This window comes from Glossina fuscipes, unplaced genomic scaffold (genome assembly GCF_014805625.2).
Source record: "Glossina fuscipes isolate IAEA_lab_2018 unplaced genomic scaffold, Yale_Gfus_2 147, whole genome shotgun sequence".
NCBI classification, from domain to species: domain Eukaryota; kingdom Metazoa; phylum Arthropoda; class Insecta; order Diptera; family Glossinidae; genus Glossina; species Glossina fuscipes.
The window spans coordinates 2,468,113-2,489,878 of NW_023998490.1; the positions used below are offsets into that span (position 1 = coordinate 2,468,113).

General features: G+C 33.6%; 1 protein-coding gene across 3 annotated transcripts in view; it reads right to left on the reverse strand.

Annotated features, from left to right (window-relative positions):
• The window catches only part of LOC119641291, an 86,488-nt gene that overhangs the window by 21,096 nt on the left and 43,626 nt on the right, over positions 1-21,766 (reverse strand). For all 3 annotated transcript variants that reach the window (XM_038039886.1, XM_038039887.1, XM_038039885.1), the window contains one exon: positions 7,802-7,959. In XM_038039886.1, coding sequence (XP_037895814.1) covers positions 7,802-7,959 — 158 coding nt within the window. The remainder of the gene's footprint in view (positions 1-7,801; positions 7,960-21,766) is intronic.

A 21,766-nucleotide genomic window follows, 5' to 3' on the forward strand; every position in this document is an offset into this window, starting at 1 on the left:
AATTAATTGTGACATTCTTGTTTGTCGAGATAACACTTTGTCGAGTTTCAATCCTCTTCGTATTATTGCTTAACAAATTTTATTCAAGCCTTGTTTTCCTTACAAAAGTAAGATTTTCATATTTTTGTCTTTAAATGCATGCTTGGATGGCAATCTATTTATTAAATATTATATATTTTATTATAATTGTTTCTTGTATAAATATTTAAACGTACTTGTACATAATTAATTTATGTTAATTCAAGAATTTTTAACAAATGGAAGGCGTTATTGATATCAGTTTCAGTTTCAGTTGTTTTATTATTATTATGTCTGTGTATATCCTATTATAAATATGTACATATGCACATGATTATATATATACATACATATATATATATATATATAAATGTAAATATATGTGTTTTCATGCATACACAGGCAGGCGTACATTAAAAACTCAGTTATTAAGTGCTGCTGTTGTTTGTGCCCATTTTAAACAGTGGATGACCTTGCAACCGTTGCACTCATACGTAATCCTCTATATAACTACAACTACAACTATATTGCTTTTGTTGTTTTAAGACCAACAATATGTCTGTCCATTCTTGACATGCATATATACATATATCTTCGAATATTTACTGGTGTACTTTGAAGCAGGTTTCTGCTTCGTTGGTTTTAAAGCTCTTTGTGTTGTTTCACATTTTTCTCTTTTAAAATTGTTTTTTCGCATTTTTTTTTTTTTTTTGAAGTTTTACCGTTTCTTGTTTAATAGCGTTTTAGTGTAGTTACTGTTGAAGTTGCTTTTCATTATTGTGGTAAATGTGTATATGTGCGAATATAACATCTTTAGAAAAAAACAAAAAAGAAAAGTAAAAGTGTTCACATACATATATTTAAATTCTTAAATATCAATTGAAACTAGTTTTGCTGTAGTATTGTGCCTGCGTATGTGTGTGTATGTGTGTGTGTGTGTGTCGGTGTGTTTATATGTGTTGTTATATACTCTTTACAGAATACGTTATTAAAAGGTTACTCCGCAAGAGTAAATCTTCGAAGATATGAACTCATGCGAACAATAACCAAAAATTTATTGCTTTGAATAATTCCTTATATGATTGAGAAGAACTACGTTTAATATGATTAAACATTTCTTTTTTTTTTTGTAACTTTATTTGGATGATATGGCCTTTATGTCCTTAGCAAGCTTACCAAAAAAAGAAATAAAGAAGCGTCATCTTGTAGACTATAATTAATGAAGTCACTTAACAACAGATAATACAAGCGAATAATGATTCAGTCACAAACAGTCTGTTTATTCATCCTACGTTTTCTCCTTTCATCGTTTAACCATTACTCGTAGCTTTTTGGAAAATTCAAATTGCTTGACTTGTTTAATTTGATACCTTCGGACAGAGAACATTTGCAATCATTTAGAATAACACGTTTAATTAACGAAATTTGCATAAGTTAAAAGGAAAATAAAGAAGAAGACAATAAGATAGACAAACTTCAGAAGTAGTCAGCATCAAGCATAATTCAAAAGCCCTTTCAATGTGATTTCAAATAAAGTTGCAGTGTAGCTACTGATGGTAATTGTAAAGCAGTATTTAATAATGAGAAAAAAAATAACAAGAAAATACAAATTAAAGAAAATTTCATAAATTAATATAAAATAACATTAACTTTATACGAATAGGCAAAGGATCCCTACTAACAACTTAAAGGTCGTGGGTTCAAATCTCAAGGTCGTGGGTTCAAATCTCAATAAAGCCCTAGTCTTTGAATTTATCTCTCTAGCTAAATTAATTGCACTAATAGCAGTAACGACAACAACAAGAATAATAATAATAATAATAATAATAATAACAATAACAATAACATTGCCTTCATTCCAAAATATAGTTGACATGTCACAAAAGATCTTAGATTACATCAGAAAGTTTGAAAGTGAAGAATTTGTAGTATTCACAGATATCTGTGATGTAATTTTAATGAAAAACTTGATAAGCAATAGCAATGCGGTGCGAAAAGGAATAAATTTTTTGCAAGAAAGGAATAGATGTTGGGCCACCGAAATATTTGCTGTACAAATTTAACAGTTTTCTTGCACGATTCCCTTGTGAAGAGTAAAAAATAAATGCTTTTTGCCAGTGACTTGGTATGAAGCACACACACGCTATGTTCCCGCTTATTAGCTTCATAGGTTAGGAGCAATAAAGGATGATACTCTTGGCGCTGAAAATAATTTTTGATTGTAACCAAATTTACTATTTTTCCTATTTTACAATTATTTACCCTGTTTATGTGGTGAGAAACATTTGCCCTTATTTGCGCATGCGCCAGATGGAAAAACAAAAGATATTGCACATCAAAATGCATTAGTTTAAGGTTTAATCGTTCCGCTAATTGAAATTGAAAAATTTCCAAAATCGAAAATATTTGAATTATATCTCTCCTCTTAACCTTTTAATAACGAAGTTCGGCGGACCTAATCGTATCTTAATTCAAAAAATACGACATTAGCGCAGTATACTCTCTATCTTAATATCTTAATAAAATTTTAGTCTAATTAGAATTTAAGTTTATTGTCAATTTACTTTCAATTAAGTTAAGCAATTAACTGCGTAAACTTAAATTTGCATTAGCTTTTAAGATTAAGTTAAGAGATAGGGGTGAACTTATAACTTATATCTAATTGATTTATTGAAACTATGAAAATGACGAGAACATAAAAGTCGCGGAGAGAGAGGGGGAGGGAGAGAAAACAAAAGAGCGAGAAAGGGAGGGGCATATCATAAATGCCCCACATTTATACATCTTAGCCTTACATGTAGCTAAAGCTATGTCTATGTCATTAAACTATGTCCTTCGATTAGTATATTCCCCCACCTCTTTTACAATTAAGATCTAACTCTGAAGTGACACATTCCCTGCTTTGACAGATCAAGAATTGATTCAGTTTTCCTTGACATATTCTGTTTTTTTCCACCACATATTCTCATTTAACAGAATTGGTTCCCTTTAGAGTTAGTTTCACTTATGACAAAGTCGGGATATTCCGCAACAGTTTCCTTCTGTACTTTTGGAGGTGTTGGAGGACGGATTCAATTTGCGCACAATTCCAAATAAACCAGCTAGCCTGCTGACGCGCTCCGCTTCAGGTAGACTACCGGTCCAACCACAGTCTAAAGATCGGCTTACTGGCGTCTCTAACGCAATACATCAGCTCGTTCTGTTTAATGTAGTGTCAACAGAAAGATGGGATGAGAGTGAAAGAAGGGGGTGTAGAAAGTGATGGTTGAGGAGAGAGAAAGTGTTGGGATACTCTTGCTCAGTGTTAGGTACGAAACAACCACAGCCGTTGGTCGTTGACTTGAACAACAAGTTATAGTCAAATGTTTCCCGATTCATTTCCACAAAAGAATCTGCGCGCAAGTAGTCTTAGAGTGGAGAAAGTTAAGATCTAACGTAACCAAATATTGAGTTGAAGTTTTGCTTAAATACTTTCGTAAGTATTTCATAAGAAAAGACTCCAATTAATCAAAAGACACCTCGCTTCGTTAAGTAAAAAATTGCTTTTTATGTATATACGGCAGTATACAAGCAAGAAATTATGTCTGGAAAAAATTCCAAAAATATTTATTCATTAAAGTCTTTTGGATACGCACTTATTTGTAAATTATTTTTAACTTTGTACCGAACAGTAACCGCACTGCCTTTATTTGTAGTATTTTATCAACACTGTTAAGCAGTATATTATAATTTTTCTTTGCTTACATATGTACATACATGTATGTTTAAATAAAATATGCGTAGCTTGACTCTCTGTAAGCATTTATTATATGCGTAAGCGAAGGTGGTTTCTAAAAAGAATTTCTTAGTCATCTCTTTTCTCGTCTTCATTGCGGCGGACATGTAGTAATAAAGATGGAGGAGGTGTTTTCTTTATAGTAAACGTAGTTATGTAAATTAATTTTGTTGTTTAGATTGCTATCAAGTCAAAAACAACATGCAATACCTGGCCACACAAAATACAAACAAGGCTTGTCCTCAGTTGTCATCAAATTAACACCACACTCTACGATACGTATATGTAAGAGGGCTTTAGATTAACCTTTTTGTAATCTATTATTAATGAGGCGTTCAAATGGATTGAAATAACAATTTCGAGACGAAGTTTAACTGAAAATATCTTATTAAGGAAATGATCATAAATGAAGTAAAAATATATTATTACAATTCAAGGCCTTAGCTGCAAGAGGAAAAATAGATTGATTGGCAAAATGTTCGCAAAAAAAAAAAAATTCTACATTTATTGTTAAGTAAATTTTGAAAATATTACTTTTCTTAATAAGCACAACGAGTATGTGCCGATTGTTATAGGAACACATCAGTGCTATGGGCATACGATTTGAACTGAATACATCCTCTCCTGGCTTGGATATTTTAGAAAAGTCAGAAACATATTGAATGAACAAAAGATTTAAATAACAAACAAGATGTCAACACGATTTATTTTATTTAGTTATTTTTTGCTTTCTACATTTCGAAAATTATGAAAACACAATTGCGTTGCTGTGCGCACACCATCTCGCTCTTACTTCTTTCTCAGGTTCGAATATGAAAACCTCTGCGGATACAATATGAGAAAAATTTTTAAAATCATGGTTTTGTGTCTATTACATAGTTTTAAATTTCGTGTTTTACAAATGATTTCAAATGTTAAAGCTACTGCTTGTTATTGTTGCTGTTGTTTTTATGAGTTCATTGTAACGAACTTAGAATGTAGAAGCCGCTAAGAAGCAGAAAAAGGAAACAAAATTTTAAGGCACGTTTTCATCTTGTTTTCAGATACCATCAGGCAGGCAGGCAGGCAGTCAGGCAGGCATTCGCCTAGCAAACATATTCACAAACTTACATAAATGTCACTTGCTATGTAATTAAAAAAAAAAAAATTTTTTTTTCAAATAATTGTGTATTCCGCTCCTTAACATTTAGATAGAAAAAGAAAAATTACCACTAAAGCTAGTAAGAGTCGATGCAGTCAGACTTCAAGACAAAATGATTTTAAATGTTTTAACATTTGAATGTTTTAACGTTTCTATTTTATTTAACCCAATAAGTGCTAACTCTAGTATTCGAACTCTTTTTTTAGCATAGTCATGCGCTTAAAGCACTACTTTTACACTCCGTTCCATATGCTAAGTAACTACCATCAGTCAACAAACATAATATAACATTAGTATACTTTTAAATTAAAGCATTTTTTAAAAGTCTTTATCTAGAAGACGAAGAAGAAAAACTAACGCGAAAGTCAAACGTGACGAGGTCATTGTAATCGTCGTTAATTCTTCTTATTTCCGTCATACTTTTATGCAATCTCTAAGTTACACGTTCGTCGAGAAGAGAACAAGTGTTCGCCTCGAAGTTTTGCAAGAATTTATTGTATTTATTAATAATCAAATTTCAAAGCACTTGAACGAAATATTTCAAAATAATATCTAAATTGAATATGTTTTGTTTCTTCCAAACATTTTTTGCCAAAGAAGTTTCCTAAAGTAATACGAAAAGAAGAAAAAAAAAAGGTAAGCAAACTGTGTTGTGCTTTGGGGCTCTTCGTGGACACTGACTGCATTGCAATACAAAGAATGTTCGTTGTTGTTCCGTCCGATACAGAAAAAGATTCTGAATCGGATCAAATCTGTTTATCTGCTTGTGTTGATGGAATTTGGTACATACTGAAGTGGTTTTGCGCAGTCACGAAAACCTCGCCCGATAAAATCGGTGAGGAGTAGTGTTGCGCCATTGTAAGTTGAGGCAAAAAATTTGGATTGGATGGAAGAGTTTTCTGGACCTCCTCCCATTTAACCGTTTCTACGTAAATCTTCATATGGGCTTACAAAGGTCTAACTTTTTAACATTTCATGGTGAAAGTTGGTCCATACGAGTATTTCGATATTGAAGTCAAACGCGTGTGCACTTTTCAAGCCTCAACATATATAAGGGTCCTCATGGGAAGTAAGCCTTTATAAGGCTGTAAAGTCTAATTTTTAATTTTTATGACGACAAGGTAATACAGGAAGCAAAATAGTCAGGTCTTATTATAAACGCAATAAAACTTCCCAACCGAGTTTCCTTAATTTCGTCGACATTATCAGCGGTTAACTAATCAGAGGGCGGGGTGTCTTTAACATTGAAGTTTTCAGAACGGAAAGGAGCAAATCGTTTTCGCTTTGCTGGTTTAGAAAAATCATCGCAGCCACAAGCACTATAAACTTGTTGTCAAAGCTTCGAGGTTTTTATTGAAGATGACGTTGTAAACTGTAATGAATTTTTAACTATGATTCAACTAACTAACGGCAGAAAAGTGTCTTTTCAAATCTGCGGACATTTCGCTTTAAGGTGCTTGATTTTTGATATGGTAGGGTTAGTGGTCCCCAAAACTATGTGGCTATAAAGACATCTTTTGGGAAAATTATCACAAAGTTTTTCTTTTAGCGAAAATAATAAAGTTTTCAATCTCTTCTCAACACTTTGCCATTATACGGTCTTTGCCTATGGTCTCTATTGAACACAGGCCAGTGGTCATCAAAGGTGTGCCAAGTTGTAGGTTTGTAGTCAAAATCTGACGGTAAGAATCCCATTTAAGCGGATGTGACTAAGTCGTCTCGGAATTGTACGCTAATCAGAAATATACTTATGCTAGGATTTAATGCACCTTCTTTCAATGTTGGATGGTTGTACAGCGATCACTCAAAGAGCGGGTATATTGGTTTTGTCCGTAACTTAGCTCGAAAGTTACGTCCTTGTAAAAGTGGCTCGAAGAGCGAACATATGTGTGTGTTGAAACTAGGGAACTAGAAAAATATATATAAGGGAAGGGGCGAAGTTTAGCTACTTCAACTGAAAACTGAAGTACATCGATCATCCTCTGAACTGCAAATATTAAGATTTTTTACTTATCTATATCAAAGCATTTTGAGCCTTAGTTCTTTCTTGCTTTTCTCATTTTATGGAACTTAGGGTATTTCATTAAGAACTTGACGACAGTTTTGAAAGACGAAAGTTCAATCAATCAATGGCATCAATCAAAAATCGTATTCATAATTTCATTAAAACTTCATATGATCACTGGAACATCTAGTGCTTGATTGCAACACTTGCATTTAATACATTTTCTTACGGTTCATATGAAAATATTGAGAACAGAAGATAGAATGAGCATTGTTTTTGCTATCTTATTATTATTATAATAACATTATTTTTCGTCATCATCATCATCATCATCATCATCATCATCATCATCATTATCATTATCATCATAGTTTTGCAAAAATATCTCGCTTTATCCAATAAGATATGCTTATCATCATTTAATGTATTGGCACTAAATGCATACATGTTTGAGATGGAAGTTTGCGAATCACATGCATTAAAAGAAACGCGTTATGCCATTTATTATTGAGGTTTTTACTTAAACTTTACATAATCAAGTATACTATGTGTTATTATATGTTTCGTGTGGTTATGCGATCTTTGTTGCGATTTAAAGCATAAATAATTGACCATAATATGGTCACTAGGTCAAGGATGTTTTATAAGTCTATGTAGAATTGATAGTAAATTAAACGATGATTATTCAAATAAAATTACATCTACTTTTTACATATTAATATTTTATATATATATATATTTTTTCATGTGTATATGCATATATGTGTGTGTTTAACATATGCATATACATGCATGGATTTATACGTGCATATATGCAGGCGTTCATATATGCATATAAAATACAATAACAGCTAGAACTCACCTCATGCCATCAAAACCATCGTCAGAACCATTAATAGTTAAGACTGGGGCTCGCGCATAAGCTTTGGCAACACGACGATTACGCTCAAAGACAATGACCTTTGCCCAAATTTCGTCATCGATTTGAGTCCATTTATCCAAGACTTCTTGAATATGCTCCTAAAACATAAAAGAAATAAAATTAAAATTAAAATAATTTTTTTTTTTTTTTTCGTTTACTTAAATAATCTATTAACCGTGATCTTAACAAATAGTGGCTATAAGGTACTTTCAGCTTGAAAGCACCTTCTAAATCCTGTAAAGCAACAATTCCAATTCGATTTAAGCCTCTCATTGGCTTTGGAATTGAGACAAATTGATGAAAGGGTATGAACGTTCTCGGACTTCTTCATATTCTGGGACTTCTTATATTGTAGAAGGTTGAGAGACCATACAAGGTCTACATAATACTGATAATTATTAGGCGTTGATGGGTGCAAACGACTCGCTTGCGGCCAAGTACAATTTTCTTACTTGTTTTAGTTTATTTTAAACTGACAAGTAACAATAAAAGAAAGGAAATGTTTATAAAGTTTTTATGTAATTATGTATTAATATACTTACATACTACTCACAGTCACATTGTCGAAAAGTAAAGTCATATCTAAGATGGGAAGTAGCCAATTGAGGATAAAATTGAAGGCAGGGATGCATTGAGGAAACCTAATCTCATATTTAATAATTTCTTTATAGGCCATGAAACGAATCAAAGCTTATGCTCGCATAGTCTTATCTTATCTTTTATCTTTTGAAGATGTTTCCCATATATTTATATAATTCAAAATCAAACAAGTAAAAACATTACAGTCGGCCACAGCTCATCATTGTCATTTATAGGGTGAATACAACATTTCATGGATAGACATCAAATGGACGGACGGGCAGACAAGCTTAGATCGATTGGGGTGTATCCTGTAGCGCAAGTGAGGCAGGACGTGATATAAAAATATGTTATATCTAGTCTGTGTATAATATTTGATGGTTATATGCAGCTTGTTTGGATGAATAAATTAATTTCATCTATAAGCAAAATTAATTATTTTCAGGATTCTCATAAGTTATAGAAAAACAACTTGTTAACAAAAAATTTTAAATGATAGAAAACTTTCATGCAACTAATTGTACCGCGCTATTGCGGATAGTTAAAACGTTAAACGCGTGTTTTTTTGCAAAACACGACCTTCTTCATTCTTTATCTCTTTTTCGAATTTTTTACACGATCCTTAAAATCCCATTCCAGAGTGTAATAAGTGATGAATTTTTTATAAGTTAATTTAAACCTTAGTTATTAATCAATATTTTGGCCAAGAATTGTTAAAAATTCCAGTCTAATAATCGTGCTTCGTACAAAACACGATATATTTAAAATCTGCTTACTTGTCTACCCACGGACATAAAGTTTAAGAGCTTTTGGGTTAATTCGAATTTGCATACTATGCCATCCTTCATATTAAAGACTTCTTGTCGACGCACCGTTTAATTGTATATGAATCGAGAGGTTTCAGTCAAATCCTTTGAACATTGGTATTCTGTTATCTTTCCGTCTATTTTTAAGAATGTTTTTAAAAAATATGCTCGTTTTACGCTGTTGTAGTGATGTTATCCCCCCCTTAACACAACACACTTCCTATAATGAATTATTTAAGAAGGTGGACACAAATGCGTCGCATCGGGAACGAGAGGCCTATGTAAAAGTAATACGTGAAACGTGAAGATGAATAAAGCGCAATCGTACCCCGGGAGAGGAATTGAACCTTGGTACTCTCGCGTATGCGTCGACTACTAAGCAATACGCCGCCTGTACGAAGATGAATGAATTCAGGTCGTTAAAGTGGAAGAAGAACAAGAAGAAGAGATAATATAAAGTATTAAAAAATACATAAAACTAATTTAAAGACCTTGTACTGTTATTTCTGTGTGTCGAACGTAGCAGCTTTCTTTATAACAAAGACTAAATATAATTTTTACGAATAGAAAAAAAAAACCTATACATTTTACAAGTTCTTAAAATACGATTTTTCAAAGCGTCAAACAGCATAATTCCACAGTTTCAAGCAAACACTTTTCACAATACCTTAAAAGGCGAATTTATTTGTGATAAGCGGCGGAGCAGGGCGGAGGAGGGGGATGTCACTTGCTTGGATGAGCTAATTTAAATATACTATATTAAAAAAGGATAACCTCTTCTTCTAGATACAGACACGAATATTAAGCAATTTTTATATATTACTTTAATTCATAGCTGGACCAGTTACAGAAAATGCACTTTTACTGCATGAAAATGATAAAACATATCCTACCCAAAGTATTGCCTAACGCTATCTATAAATTTTTTGTACCTCTCTAACAATTTGTGGATGTCATGTCAAAAACAAAACTATTGATCCTTTAAGGCAATCCGGTCGTCGAGCCGTAGATTTCGTACTTTTTCTCCGAAAGGGGAGCGCTACCGAGCGAGTGCGTGTCTCATCGATAAAACCACGTGGTAATCGAAATGACTCGAGTTCGGTGAGCAAGCCACCTAGACTAGCACTTCCCGGCTGGGAGCATGTAATGCATCGCGAATCAATTTTGTCCATGGACGGGAAGATGGGTACATGTTACGTTACGTTTTCTGACACATCATTCGTTTTTTGAAAAGCGAACATTTCAAATTGATTAACTGCTCTTGGCGGTGTTGGCATAAACCATTTCAACAAACCATTTCAACAGCAGACAGCAGACCCCATTGGTCCGATTTTACAGAATGATAAATTAAGTTTAATGGATGTGTTGAAATTCTCTCCTCAACCTGGTGATCCTGTGTAACGGACATTGGGCGGCGAAGAAAAATTTAAGGCTTGACTATCTGTAAATGGGCAACAGGTTTTTCTCATCGATTGCTAAAAGGTGCACTGGAAGATGTTTCGTTTTCGTTATAAGAGCACTTTTTCTTCCAATAGATGGTTACTATGAAGGAAATATAAACTAACTGCAGCGGTATGCAATTACGGAGAAGTAGATTAGTATGCGAGAGCAGGGAACAGGCTTCGTCGGTGTGCCTTGAGAGAGAATAGTTTCGATTTGACTAACAGGGATGGTATGGTAGATCCAAATGGAAGTGTGACTGCGGTCATATAAGGTAATGCTGAAGGCTATATAGCCTAAATTTAAGCTCCACGGGGTCAGGGGCGCTGTTTCCATATAACACTACGTAAACGAGCTTCTTTTGGCTGGGGCTCGGAAAAACCACTCATGCACTAGCGGGCATAGCGCGGTCAAGCTTCTATACAGGTACTCACATTAAACCGCTGGAGACATCGTCCAGTCCCTTCGAACAAAGAATATCGTTTTGCTGCCTACGCCCGAATGTATCGTTGAATATTTTGGCTGGAACCCTCAAAATAGATCCAATTTTCATGTCTTATCATTTGATGCAAGGAGTATTTTCTTAAGTATCGTTACGGCAAAGAGAAAATGCTCTCGACGAATGCTTTTTGTTTGGCCAAAGGTCTTGACGTCGTTAGAAAAAGTATTCCAGCCATGCGATATATGTTAGTAATAGGATTGCTAACTGTTGCTAGATATGTCAGCTATGAAAAACCTCGGACATGTATATCCTCTACAGACCGTGGAATGGCCGTGTTAAGATCATTTATGACCAAACTCTGGTTTCATATTTACGTATCCGGCACACTGCATGCTTTAGAGTTCTTTATGTTAAAGTTTCCTCCCGGGGGAATTTGGGACGATGTTGCCATTTTTTGTTATTATATTCTATTTATATATTTATTTATTTTTTTTTATTATATACTATTATATTTATTACTTCCTGTACCATCCAGAAAAAAATAATGAAGACTGATAGACTTTTCTTTAGCATGTTGGCCCTTAACGTCGCTTATTTTTTGTTGCGTTGGTGGCTTTGCATAAAACTGCATCTTCCCTTTTTGTTATGTTTTCCGCGTTCTTGCTCTGCATATCTTCATTAAAAATACACGTTACAAGACAGTAGCCATAATAATCTTTGTAGGTGTATATAGAGACGCGCTGACCAACGAGCATTATATTGCATATCACTTGCATCAAAGAGCTCGATAGCCGATTAAAATCACTATTTCACTCTTAATGCTCATTGAAATTATTTATAGTGTATGAATGAGGTCTTTGATTGGCCGTTTCGTGCTTTATAAGCATTTAATAAACTTGCTAAACTCTCGGTATAATTGCAAAACTCCGAAATAAATATAAGTATAAACATTAAAAGGTAATCTTTGTTGCTGTAACCAAGAAATGCACTTTAAATGCAAAAATATAAAGTTTGTTGTTGTACAAAACCGTAACAAAAAAGTTAATAAGAAAATATGCGCATAAAATATATTCTTAAATATATTTTTTTTGAGTTTCTTTTATTTTCCATTGATTTTTATTATACGTGTATTTAAAGTGAACGGCCTTGTGTATCTCTTTGTGCTTTTTTTTTTTTTTTTTTTTTTTTAATTTCATGTTAAATAACTTTAAAACATTACGTTGGATGGTATGTACATAAATTTGCATATCGTATGTGCATTTGTTCGCTTCACTTTTACTATTATTACGGCTTCATTTGCAATTGTTTTTATTTAAGTTTTTCTCGCTTTTTTCTTTTTTATGAAAACTAATTTTCTGTAACAAAATTTAAAAGAAACATCGCCTCAAGGCTGTTGTTTGAAATGTTAGAAAAGCAATGCAAACAGCAAAAATCTATGCAGTCAAGTTGCATCATCACACTTGACTGATTCACCTTAAAGCGGTGAACGTTTAAAATAAAAGACTTAAGAAGAAAACTTTTCGTGTAAAACATTTTTCTCTAGAATCTCTAGGATTGAGGATGATTTAAGCTCATTGCATGCATGTACATTGAACCAATATTTTGTTACGTTACTTCCAGAGATTCGCGTTTAGAATTTCGCTTAAGCTTATAGCGATGCTATATGTCTGATGAGTCGAACTCTTATTCTAATCAGAGGGTAATAAGACTGTTAATTGGGGGAGACGATGGAGATTTTTATCAGGTTATGTTCGCTTTTGTTTAGGCTATTCTTTGTTTTTACATCAATTGACCAATTGAGGAGCTTTGAAGAGACCCCCTACCTCGTTAAGATAACACAGAAGTATTCACTATCTTTGCAAAGTTAAACAGTCGATGCGTGCGTTTACAGTCAGCAGTTGATGAAATTGAATCAAGCAACAAATAAAAACCACATAGTCGCGCAAGGCTGATTATTAGGTTATCTGCATTCCTTCGTCAAATAGTATTCGTCGTACATTTGCACGATAATTGCGCGATAATAATAATAAAAAATTATACCTTATATTCTTCTCCTTCTTCAATGGTAGGGAACCTGCAACGTAAAGTGATGTGTCCCTGCCAAACATCTTGTATGAGTTTGTTAAAGTTCTTGTTACTATTCACCTCTAAATATTGCCATTCAATACTACACTAACTTTCTTTAGTGATCTTATATGAGAGGGTGTCCAAACAACAGATCAGAACAATGGACATGATCCGAAGTAGCCTTTTTTGCAGTACAAACGTCGAATTTCGTAGAAATGGCTTTAAGACAAACGGTTCAAGAAACTAGCGTAATCGGTACAAATTTTTCATATCAGTCTACTGGGTTGAAACATTACTACTCAGTGATCTTTGCCGAGCAATTTTGAAAATTGCAATGTCGGTTATATAACTGTTTTTTTCAAAATGAGGCGGCGATTGGTTTAATAAGTGGTCCGATCCAATTCATTTTTAATAAAGTGCGTTGTCTTACTAAACCCCTTCAGTGCATTAAGTTTCGCCCGGATATCTTCACAATTACGGATGTAACCACAGACATCAGGCAGACGGACGGACGGACGGACGGAAGGGCTTGAATCTATTCAGAAAGATCTATCATAGGCCGTTCCCAAAATTAGCTATAAGTGGCTCTTCGCTAATTTCTGAAAAATGACTCGACTATCGCTTGAAAACAATATCGCAAAACTCTCATTTCTTTGTCGAACAGTTTTATTTGCTGTATTCGAAAGATAGTAAAGTTTTTCCACGCAAACTGCGTAAGGTCAAGCCAATGTTTTCTCTCTTCTTACGATTGCGGTGCTCTCATTGACAGTTGTGTTTAAGGTTCAGCCTTCTTCTTCAATAATATATCGAACTTCGCAAGTTCTTTATTTGCTCTTAATGTGCAATCGTAAATTGCTTTTTGCTGAAAAGAGAACGTAAGCCCTTTGAGCGCCGTCACAGGAAAGTATCAGGAACTTCGGGCATAGGCTAGCGTTTCTATATTTTGTAAAATTTTCTAACGAATTTTTTGAATCGAATCTCTTTTGAGTAATTACTTTTTTTCTTAAAGAATATACAATTCCTTCGAAAGAAGATGGTTTGAGAAATTTTTTAGATGACCAGTCATACTATACGCGCCATGTTTCCTGTACACTTCAACCCGGCGACAGCTTTCATGTGGGCAAGAAATGAAAGAGAGATCGGTGCTTCTGTGCGTTCAATTTGACAACTACAGCGTTAGATCCGGCGAGCAATATTCCTACAGATTGATTGTACCCACGTGGGAAGTGCGAGAATTGCTAGCAGGTTTTCCGTGGATTAATCATCGGCTTAAAGGAAAACTTAAGCAAGAGTTTGAGTCGAATAAATGCCACAAAACGAAATCCATCACTTTTTTTTTATTAACAGAGGTTATTGCTCTCCAATCGGAACAATATAACAACACAGATATGCTGTTTAAATGAGTAAAAAGAAACAATAAAAAGTAATTAAACGAACATAAATAAATTAATTTATAAATAGAAGATCCAGTATATGATGTCTTTCCAATCGTCTTAACTCGTTGCATTCATCCAGAAGAGATATTGGCAAACGATTTACTTAATTACTCTCTGTGACAAGATATTTTGCACAAAGGCATGGAATTCGGTTTTTAATAGAAGGCAAATGCAGCTCACCCCGGACAGTCTTGCAGCTGACGAGCCACGGAGAAGTAAAAATGGGACGAAGAGTTTTCGATCGATATTTTAGAAGTATTTCGATATTAAAATTTACCGGCTATTATCCACATTTATCTGCCGTAAGACTAAATAAGTTTGAGGTTATTCTTGTATAAACAGCATTAATATCTTAGGTTAAGTTGAGATTGTTCATAAATTAGTCAATTTGATAAGAATTGCTAAGCATTATGCGATCGCTAGATGAAATTAGGATTCCTATGTCCTCTGCATATTACGCAGTTAAAATGTTGCCGGCAAATGGAAAGTCTAAAGTGAAAAATGTATAGTGCATTGGCCCTAAAATGATTTCCTAGTACAGTGGCAATGATCCAACTATGGGTTCTATTCACTTAGCAACTAGTTTTAATCGAATCCTGCCTCATTTTATGCGTGCAGAAATTGCTTTGCTCTTCTAGAAACTTTTTTTTCCAGTTTTTGAACTATTATGGACATGCTTGTAAATGAATTAATTTAGAGAGTGATGCCAAGAAAGTATGTAGTCGTACTACGGGTCGAGTGGCGGCCGGATGATGGGTCAAAAATTGCTTTGTTTTTCCAGAATTCCCTTCAAAGAAATACCCAGCATAACAATCAACGACGGACGGATGCACGATCAAAAATGAAATAAAACACATTGTAGAAACTCTCGCTTATCACAATTCTTTGCAACCTATGAAATGTTTTCTCGAATGCATTTCGAATGGAATACGAAAAGTTAAATTAAAAAATTTCGTATAGCGTCTCTGCTCGTCGGTAAGTAAGTATGAAAAGATATAACAAAAATTAATTTTGTTAACGAAAATAACTGGTCTTAACTGATAAATATTAGACGCCAACACGGTGTAATGAAATAAGCCTTTAGACTAGTTTTAGCGTTTACGCGCATGTAGACATACATACCAATGTAGATTGAAACATGTTTGTAAGTTTTCATGTTCGTATCGATATAGTGCAATGTAATTGAATGTAGACCGCATAACAGAAAACAACTTTCGTTTATTGCAAAATATTTGATACGAAAACAACAAGATTTGCAACTATTATAGCAAAAATAATAACAACCACAATGCAAAAAAGCCAGTTTGATGTTAATACATATATATATATATATTATTATTTTCTTCAAAAACATATCAATGGAATAGAAAATAAAAAAAAATATATAAAAATATAAAAAAAAATATTTATAACAATAAAATCAAACAAAAAAATTAGAAATAAATAGTATGAAAGAGAAATAATAAAGGAATAAGGGAATGAAGGAAAAACCAAAATTCAAAAAACTTCCATTTGTTATTCATTCATTTTGGCTTATGTTCTGAACTATTCATATTAAGAAATTTTTTATAATGCGACTAAAATATAAAAAAAGTTTTCTATATATTTTACGCAAACATTTTCTCACACAGCAGCCTCCATGTATATATACATATAGAAATAAACGAAACTCACTCTTTTTTATAATTCAATTTTTTTTTTTTTTTTTTTTTTTTATATCAAAGATTTACCATCAGCAACTCATCTTCTTTACCTAATGTTGAAATTGACGACTGTGTGAATATAATTTTTTTTCTGTTTTTCATCTTATTCTGATGAGTGTACAAATATCATTGTTGCGCTTAAGAAGATTTCTCAATCATAAAATAACAAACGTCAAATATAAATGTCTATCACATACAAGAAAAAAAAGGAAATGTCAAAGTTTGCTTTTAATATATAATTTATAAAATATTAAAGATGAACTTTTTACTTCGCTAACATCAATTATATATATGTTTGTTAACATTTAAAGGGACTCATACCTGACTCATTCAAAGATAAATGCAATAATTTATTGAATTTTGTACAGATAAGTGGGTGATTAGTGTGATGAGACCGAAGGAAAGTGATTTGTAAAATTATCTTACGTTGTAGAAGGAGGTCCCACTATTAACTTCATTAAGTAATGGAATTTATAATAGAAGACGACAAACGAAAAAAATCGATTGTCGATTTGATTATTATGGCTATTAAGGTCAAAGCTGGAGATAACGTAGCCTTTGTTAGATATGAGTAAACGATTTCAAGTCAATTCCCTTACCATATTTCCACTAATGGCCAAAAAGTAGCAAAAATCAAATTTTAGTTGAGAAATAAGGACTTCTTCAACTTCTTCAATTTAATTCTAATGAAGGCTTACATAGCGGAATAAAAAGCTTAGCTTCATGCTTAGCTTCTATGCAAATAGATGTGATTGACGTGAGGTGCTAAACAAAACTGTTCCGAATGCTTGAAACACTAAAACAATCCCAACAAGTAAGAAAATTATATTCGATGGGGTGGGCGCGGCTGATTTTTTCTATTTTCAAAATAAAAGTTTTCGTCGCATAGACGTGTGCGAGTTGTAGGCGTGTCCTTGGCAAAGCAATTTGTAGGCGATTTCTTTACGGACACCACGAATACTATACAGCTGCAGACAGACAGATAGACACTAACCAGACGGACATGTTTAAGCATATTCCAAATTTGTAACTGGCCAAGTGTTTCTGCGGCTTACAAAAGTACTGAAAGAAAAATGTTGATACACTATAACGTTGGGTAGGCGTGGTCAATTGTTTCCGAATTTGTACAGATACTAATTCGTCGCCCATAGAACAAATTTCGTTCAAATTTTTATATATTTATGGTTTATGACTAGTGAGCAAGAATAACTTTTTCATTCCTTTTGAAAAATGCGGTTTTCTCAGTTTATGTGGTGCGAGGGGCGTAACCTTTGACCGATTTGGCCCATATTCAATGTGTCAAAACCTGCTTGCAAGAGCTGCCAATGCTTCTACCAGATTTGAAGTCGATAGTTTCAGGAAATGCCAGAAAAATGTTTACAACCAGACATTACACAGATAGGTAGGCGGGCATGGTTAAATCGAATTAGAGTTTGATGCTGACCAAGAATATATAAACTTGTGGGGTCTCTGATGCTTCCTTTTGGGCGTTGCAAACGTTTTGAGAAAATGAATATAACTCTCATCCTTCGATGAAGGGTATAAAAATGTTGCAACTAAACCATGCGTCCACAATCTCCGGTACTTATTTCATCTCTACCAAAAACTCCTTTAAAAAGTATGAGGTGTGTTCAAAAAAAGATATCTTTTCAAATTTCATGGGCTACAGGCAACCGATTTTCAATTTTTTTTTTTTTTTTTTTTTTTTTTTTTGGTATGTTGATACACAGCTACCCAACGTATGTCGAAATCATCACTCATTTTGCATTTTTAATGTGATGGCTGGACGTCTTTAAGTGCTCCTACGCACTTGTAGCGTTGACTTTGGCATTTGGTGAGCTTACTTTGAGCAAAAAAAAGTGTTCATAAATGCTACAGATTCTTCGAAGAAGGTCGAGAAGATGTTAGTGACGATACTCGCCCTGGACGACCCAGGAATCGATATAAGCGATCACTATTACAGAAGCTGGTGCGAATGTCAGTATATGCCTCATGCAATGCAATTTTTTTGCGGAATCGGTTATGGGTATTGCACCATGACAGTGCTCCAGCACACGTTTTTAGTTCAAATATAACAACGTAATCGTACCTTAGTTACCGTATCCATCAGGACGGAGCTCAAGGCCATGCGAAAAAGCTCATAGTAGAAGTGCTCCACAGATTGAGAAAAGAGTTGGCCCAAGTGTAGTATACCTGAGAGAGATAATTGTGAAGGAGGAAAAATAGCTATTGAAAAGATGTATAAAAAGAAATGTTTCGAGAAAAATCAGAAGTCGATTTTTTTTCTAATTTTTTTGTTTTTTTAGATGAATACGTGTAATCAACATCGATATAAAATTTCCGGTCGAACAATCACTAACTATTGTAATAGTTAGCATTTTATCTTCGACTATGTCTAGAGGAAACTGTTTTTTTTTTTTTTTCACTGCGTGTAAGATGTCTGTCTGTGTGCTTTCGATTGCCATTGTGTTAAGCAATGAGAAAAAAAAGGAATTCCTCAAATGCTTCGGAAAGCGAATTACCGCTACTCTATGGCACTTGTATTCCCCGTCATTAGTACTATGAAGTACCAGCAAGAAGAGAAGAGAAGAATGCAGAAAGCGGAACTAAATTTGAGAGTCTGTTTGTTCGATATGCGAACATATCGCCCACAAGAAAAGGTCTGTATGTTTCTGCATCCATTCGACACAATTTCTGTGTTTCCCAAGTCTAAAATGTTGCATATTTTAAAAATGATTAGTTCGTCGCTACTCGGATCCAAAAAAGAAACGACTTTTAAGCATTTGATATAAGCTGAATGAGTATTTACAGGTCGAATAAAACTTTCGTTTTTGTTTCTCTTTATGTGAGAAGTACTGAAAAGACCAAGTGCCTTTAAAGTTTGCCCTGATTGGTATAGATTGCTTATTACGGGGCCCGGAATTTCTTAAAATGAAAGTGTTGCCAGACATAAGAGCAACTCGTTCCATCGATATCGAGATATGAATGAATTGCTGCGAAATACATATACAATAGAATAGTTGTCGTAGCTCATAAAAATTATGGTAACTAGAATTTCGAAATTTGATTTCAATCTTTGATTTGATTTCCTCTTTTATTATTCAGACTCTATTGCACATAAAGATTTACTATTCACTTTAATTATGACCTCAGCGCCGTAATGGCATTTTAGAGGCAAGTTGGCAAAATTGCATATCTTTTATGTACAACACAATATAAAGAGTTTAGACCGTAATTTAGACCGCGACAGAAGCGTTTCAATCTTGTTCTGGAAATGTTCTTTACAAGAAGATTCTGTTAATTGATATTACATCAGGAGGTAAGTTATTGTATTTTATGCTACGAATGCGATCAATAAGTTGCTTGATCTTCTCAAATCTTCATCTTGTAATTGTCAGACTCGTGGAATTTCACGTGTTCAAGTGTGATTGATTTGGTAAATAAGATACAGTAGGATGAACGACCGATTTGGAAAGCAATATTGCGAAAATGAAAAAATTAACTGATTACGAAAAACGCTGGCAATGTCAATTATATACAGGAACCTATCATTGCATGGAGAAGAATAATTGTATCAAATGCGAGATTTTTTGGCGCGAGTGCTTCTTTTTCGGTTAAACCATTTACTTTTGTAGAAAATGACTTTAAACGAAACTTAAAAACGAATTCTCTGGAATTCTGACATGCAGGAAAGGAAATTGAAGAGATCTTCAGTAATACGGTAATAAACTGCCAAAACAGAAGACCAATTACCTGAGCAACCGCTCCGGCCACCTATGGTGAAGAGCGGTGTTTATAAAAGGTTTATAAGTCTTCTTCGTTCAATGCCGAGCCATGCTGCTATACTCATCATCTATGCACAATGTATGTACAATGTAGTATATTTTCTATTTCATAAATTTCAAGTTGGAAAGTTCAAAGTCAAAGAGCAATTATGTTAAAAAAATTTAATTACACCCTACACCAGTTGTGGGTATAATAAATTTTTACATGCGATTTGCATAACACCCAGGGAAGTCTAAGATTAATTATTCGGCCAATTCATAACCACTTCCTGAATGGATTTAAGCTTGTTTGTTTATCCGTCTTAGGTCTGGCCATGTAATGTTGTGGTCAATATACGGCTTGCAATTGTGATATTTTGATGAAATTTGATAAGATGTTTTATTCCAAGAACGAACCTTTCTGATAATGGATTGGATCAGATCACTTTTCGGGTTACTTCTCAGATAGCATTTTATGTTAAAAATAATGTTACATGAAAATAAGTTCAGATTTGGAAATTTCTCGAAAAGAATGCGGACCGATTCGAACGCTTTTCAAGAGGGTTCGGACTTGGGTAAAAAAGCACGTCACTGTACCAAATTTCATTGAAATATTTTACAAAATGCGACGTGTAGCTTGAACACAAATCTACATAATGGACAGATATCAAACAGACAGAGAGATAGACCGGCTTAGATCAACTCACATAATGATTCTGAATCAAGCGGCGTAATAAAAGGCTTTATTTTAAGCTCTTCCGCCTATTACTTACGATCGCAGTAACTTAATAAGCCACAACTTAATAGGGCCACAAGTGGCGTTGGGTATAATTTTACCAGGCGAAGTGAAGCAGGGTATTTACTGGTCTAGCTTGCCAAACTATAACGTTTTTGCTTGTTTTCATTTCAAAACAGTTTTCATTTCATTTTATCTTATTTATTTTATTTTATCTATTAATATTAAATTGATAAGTTTATAACACATTACGGTAGATGCTTGATGCAATATGTTACAATAAGCACACAAATACCGTAGCTTTACAGATATGCACATGTGTATTTTGCAAAGATTACAAAATATGTTTTTATTGCTTTGAGTTCTTAAACGCAAGCTCCTTTTTCGCTTATTTTTCTCTCTTTTAATTACAGACAGTAAATGTCAATATTATGTAGTATACAAGGCAGGCGCATCTGCCGCTGAGGGCATATGACAGTGTACTCATACTAGACAAGATAAGTAAATGCATGCATTCATATGCAGGTAGGCAGCCAAGCATACAAACATACAGACATAAAACTAGACACTCTTTTGTAAGTCTTCTATAGTGCTGCAAAGTCATTTCATGCGATGAACAAAAAATCGTGACTATTAAAAGTTCAACAACTTTTTTTTTGTTTGCAAGAAATTAGAAAAAAAAAAAAAAATATTAAACTAAATATTTGTTGTTAATTTATCAAGTAATGTTTGAAATTATTTTATAATGAAGAACAAGCAATAGAGAATATAAATTCGACTTAGGGCGATTGTTTTTATATCCATCATTAATTGACTTATGTTATTTTATATATAAATATATATAAATATATTCCGAAATTAAACTAACGTACAATGGACGCTTTCTTCATTGAAATACTTAATAGTAATAGAAGCATACAATGCTTGGCAAC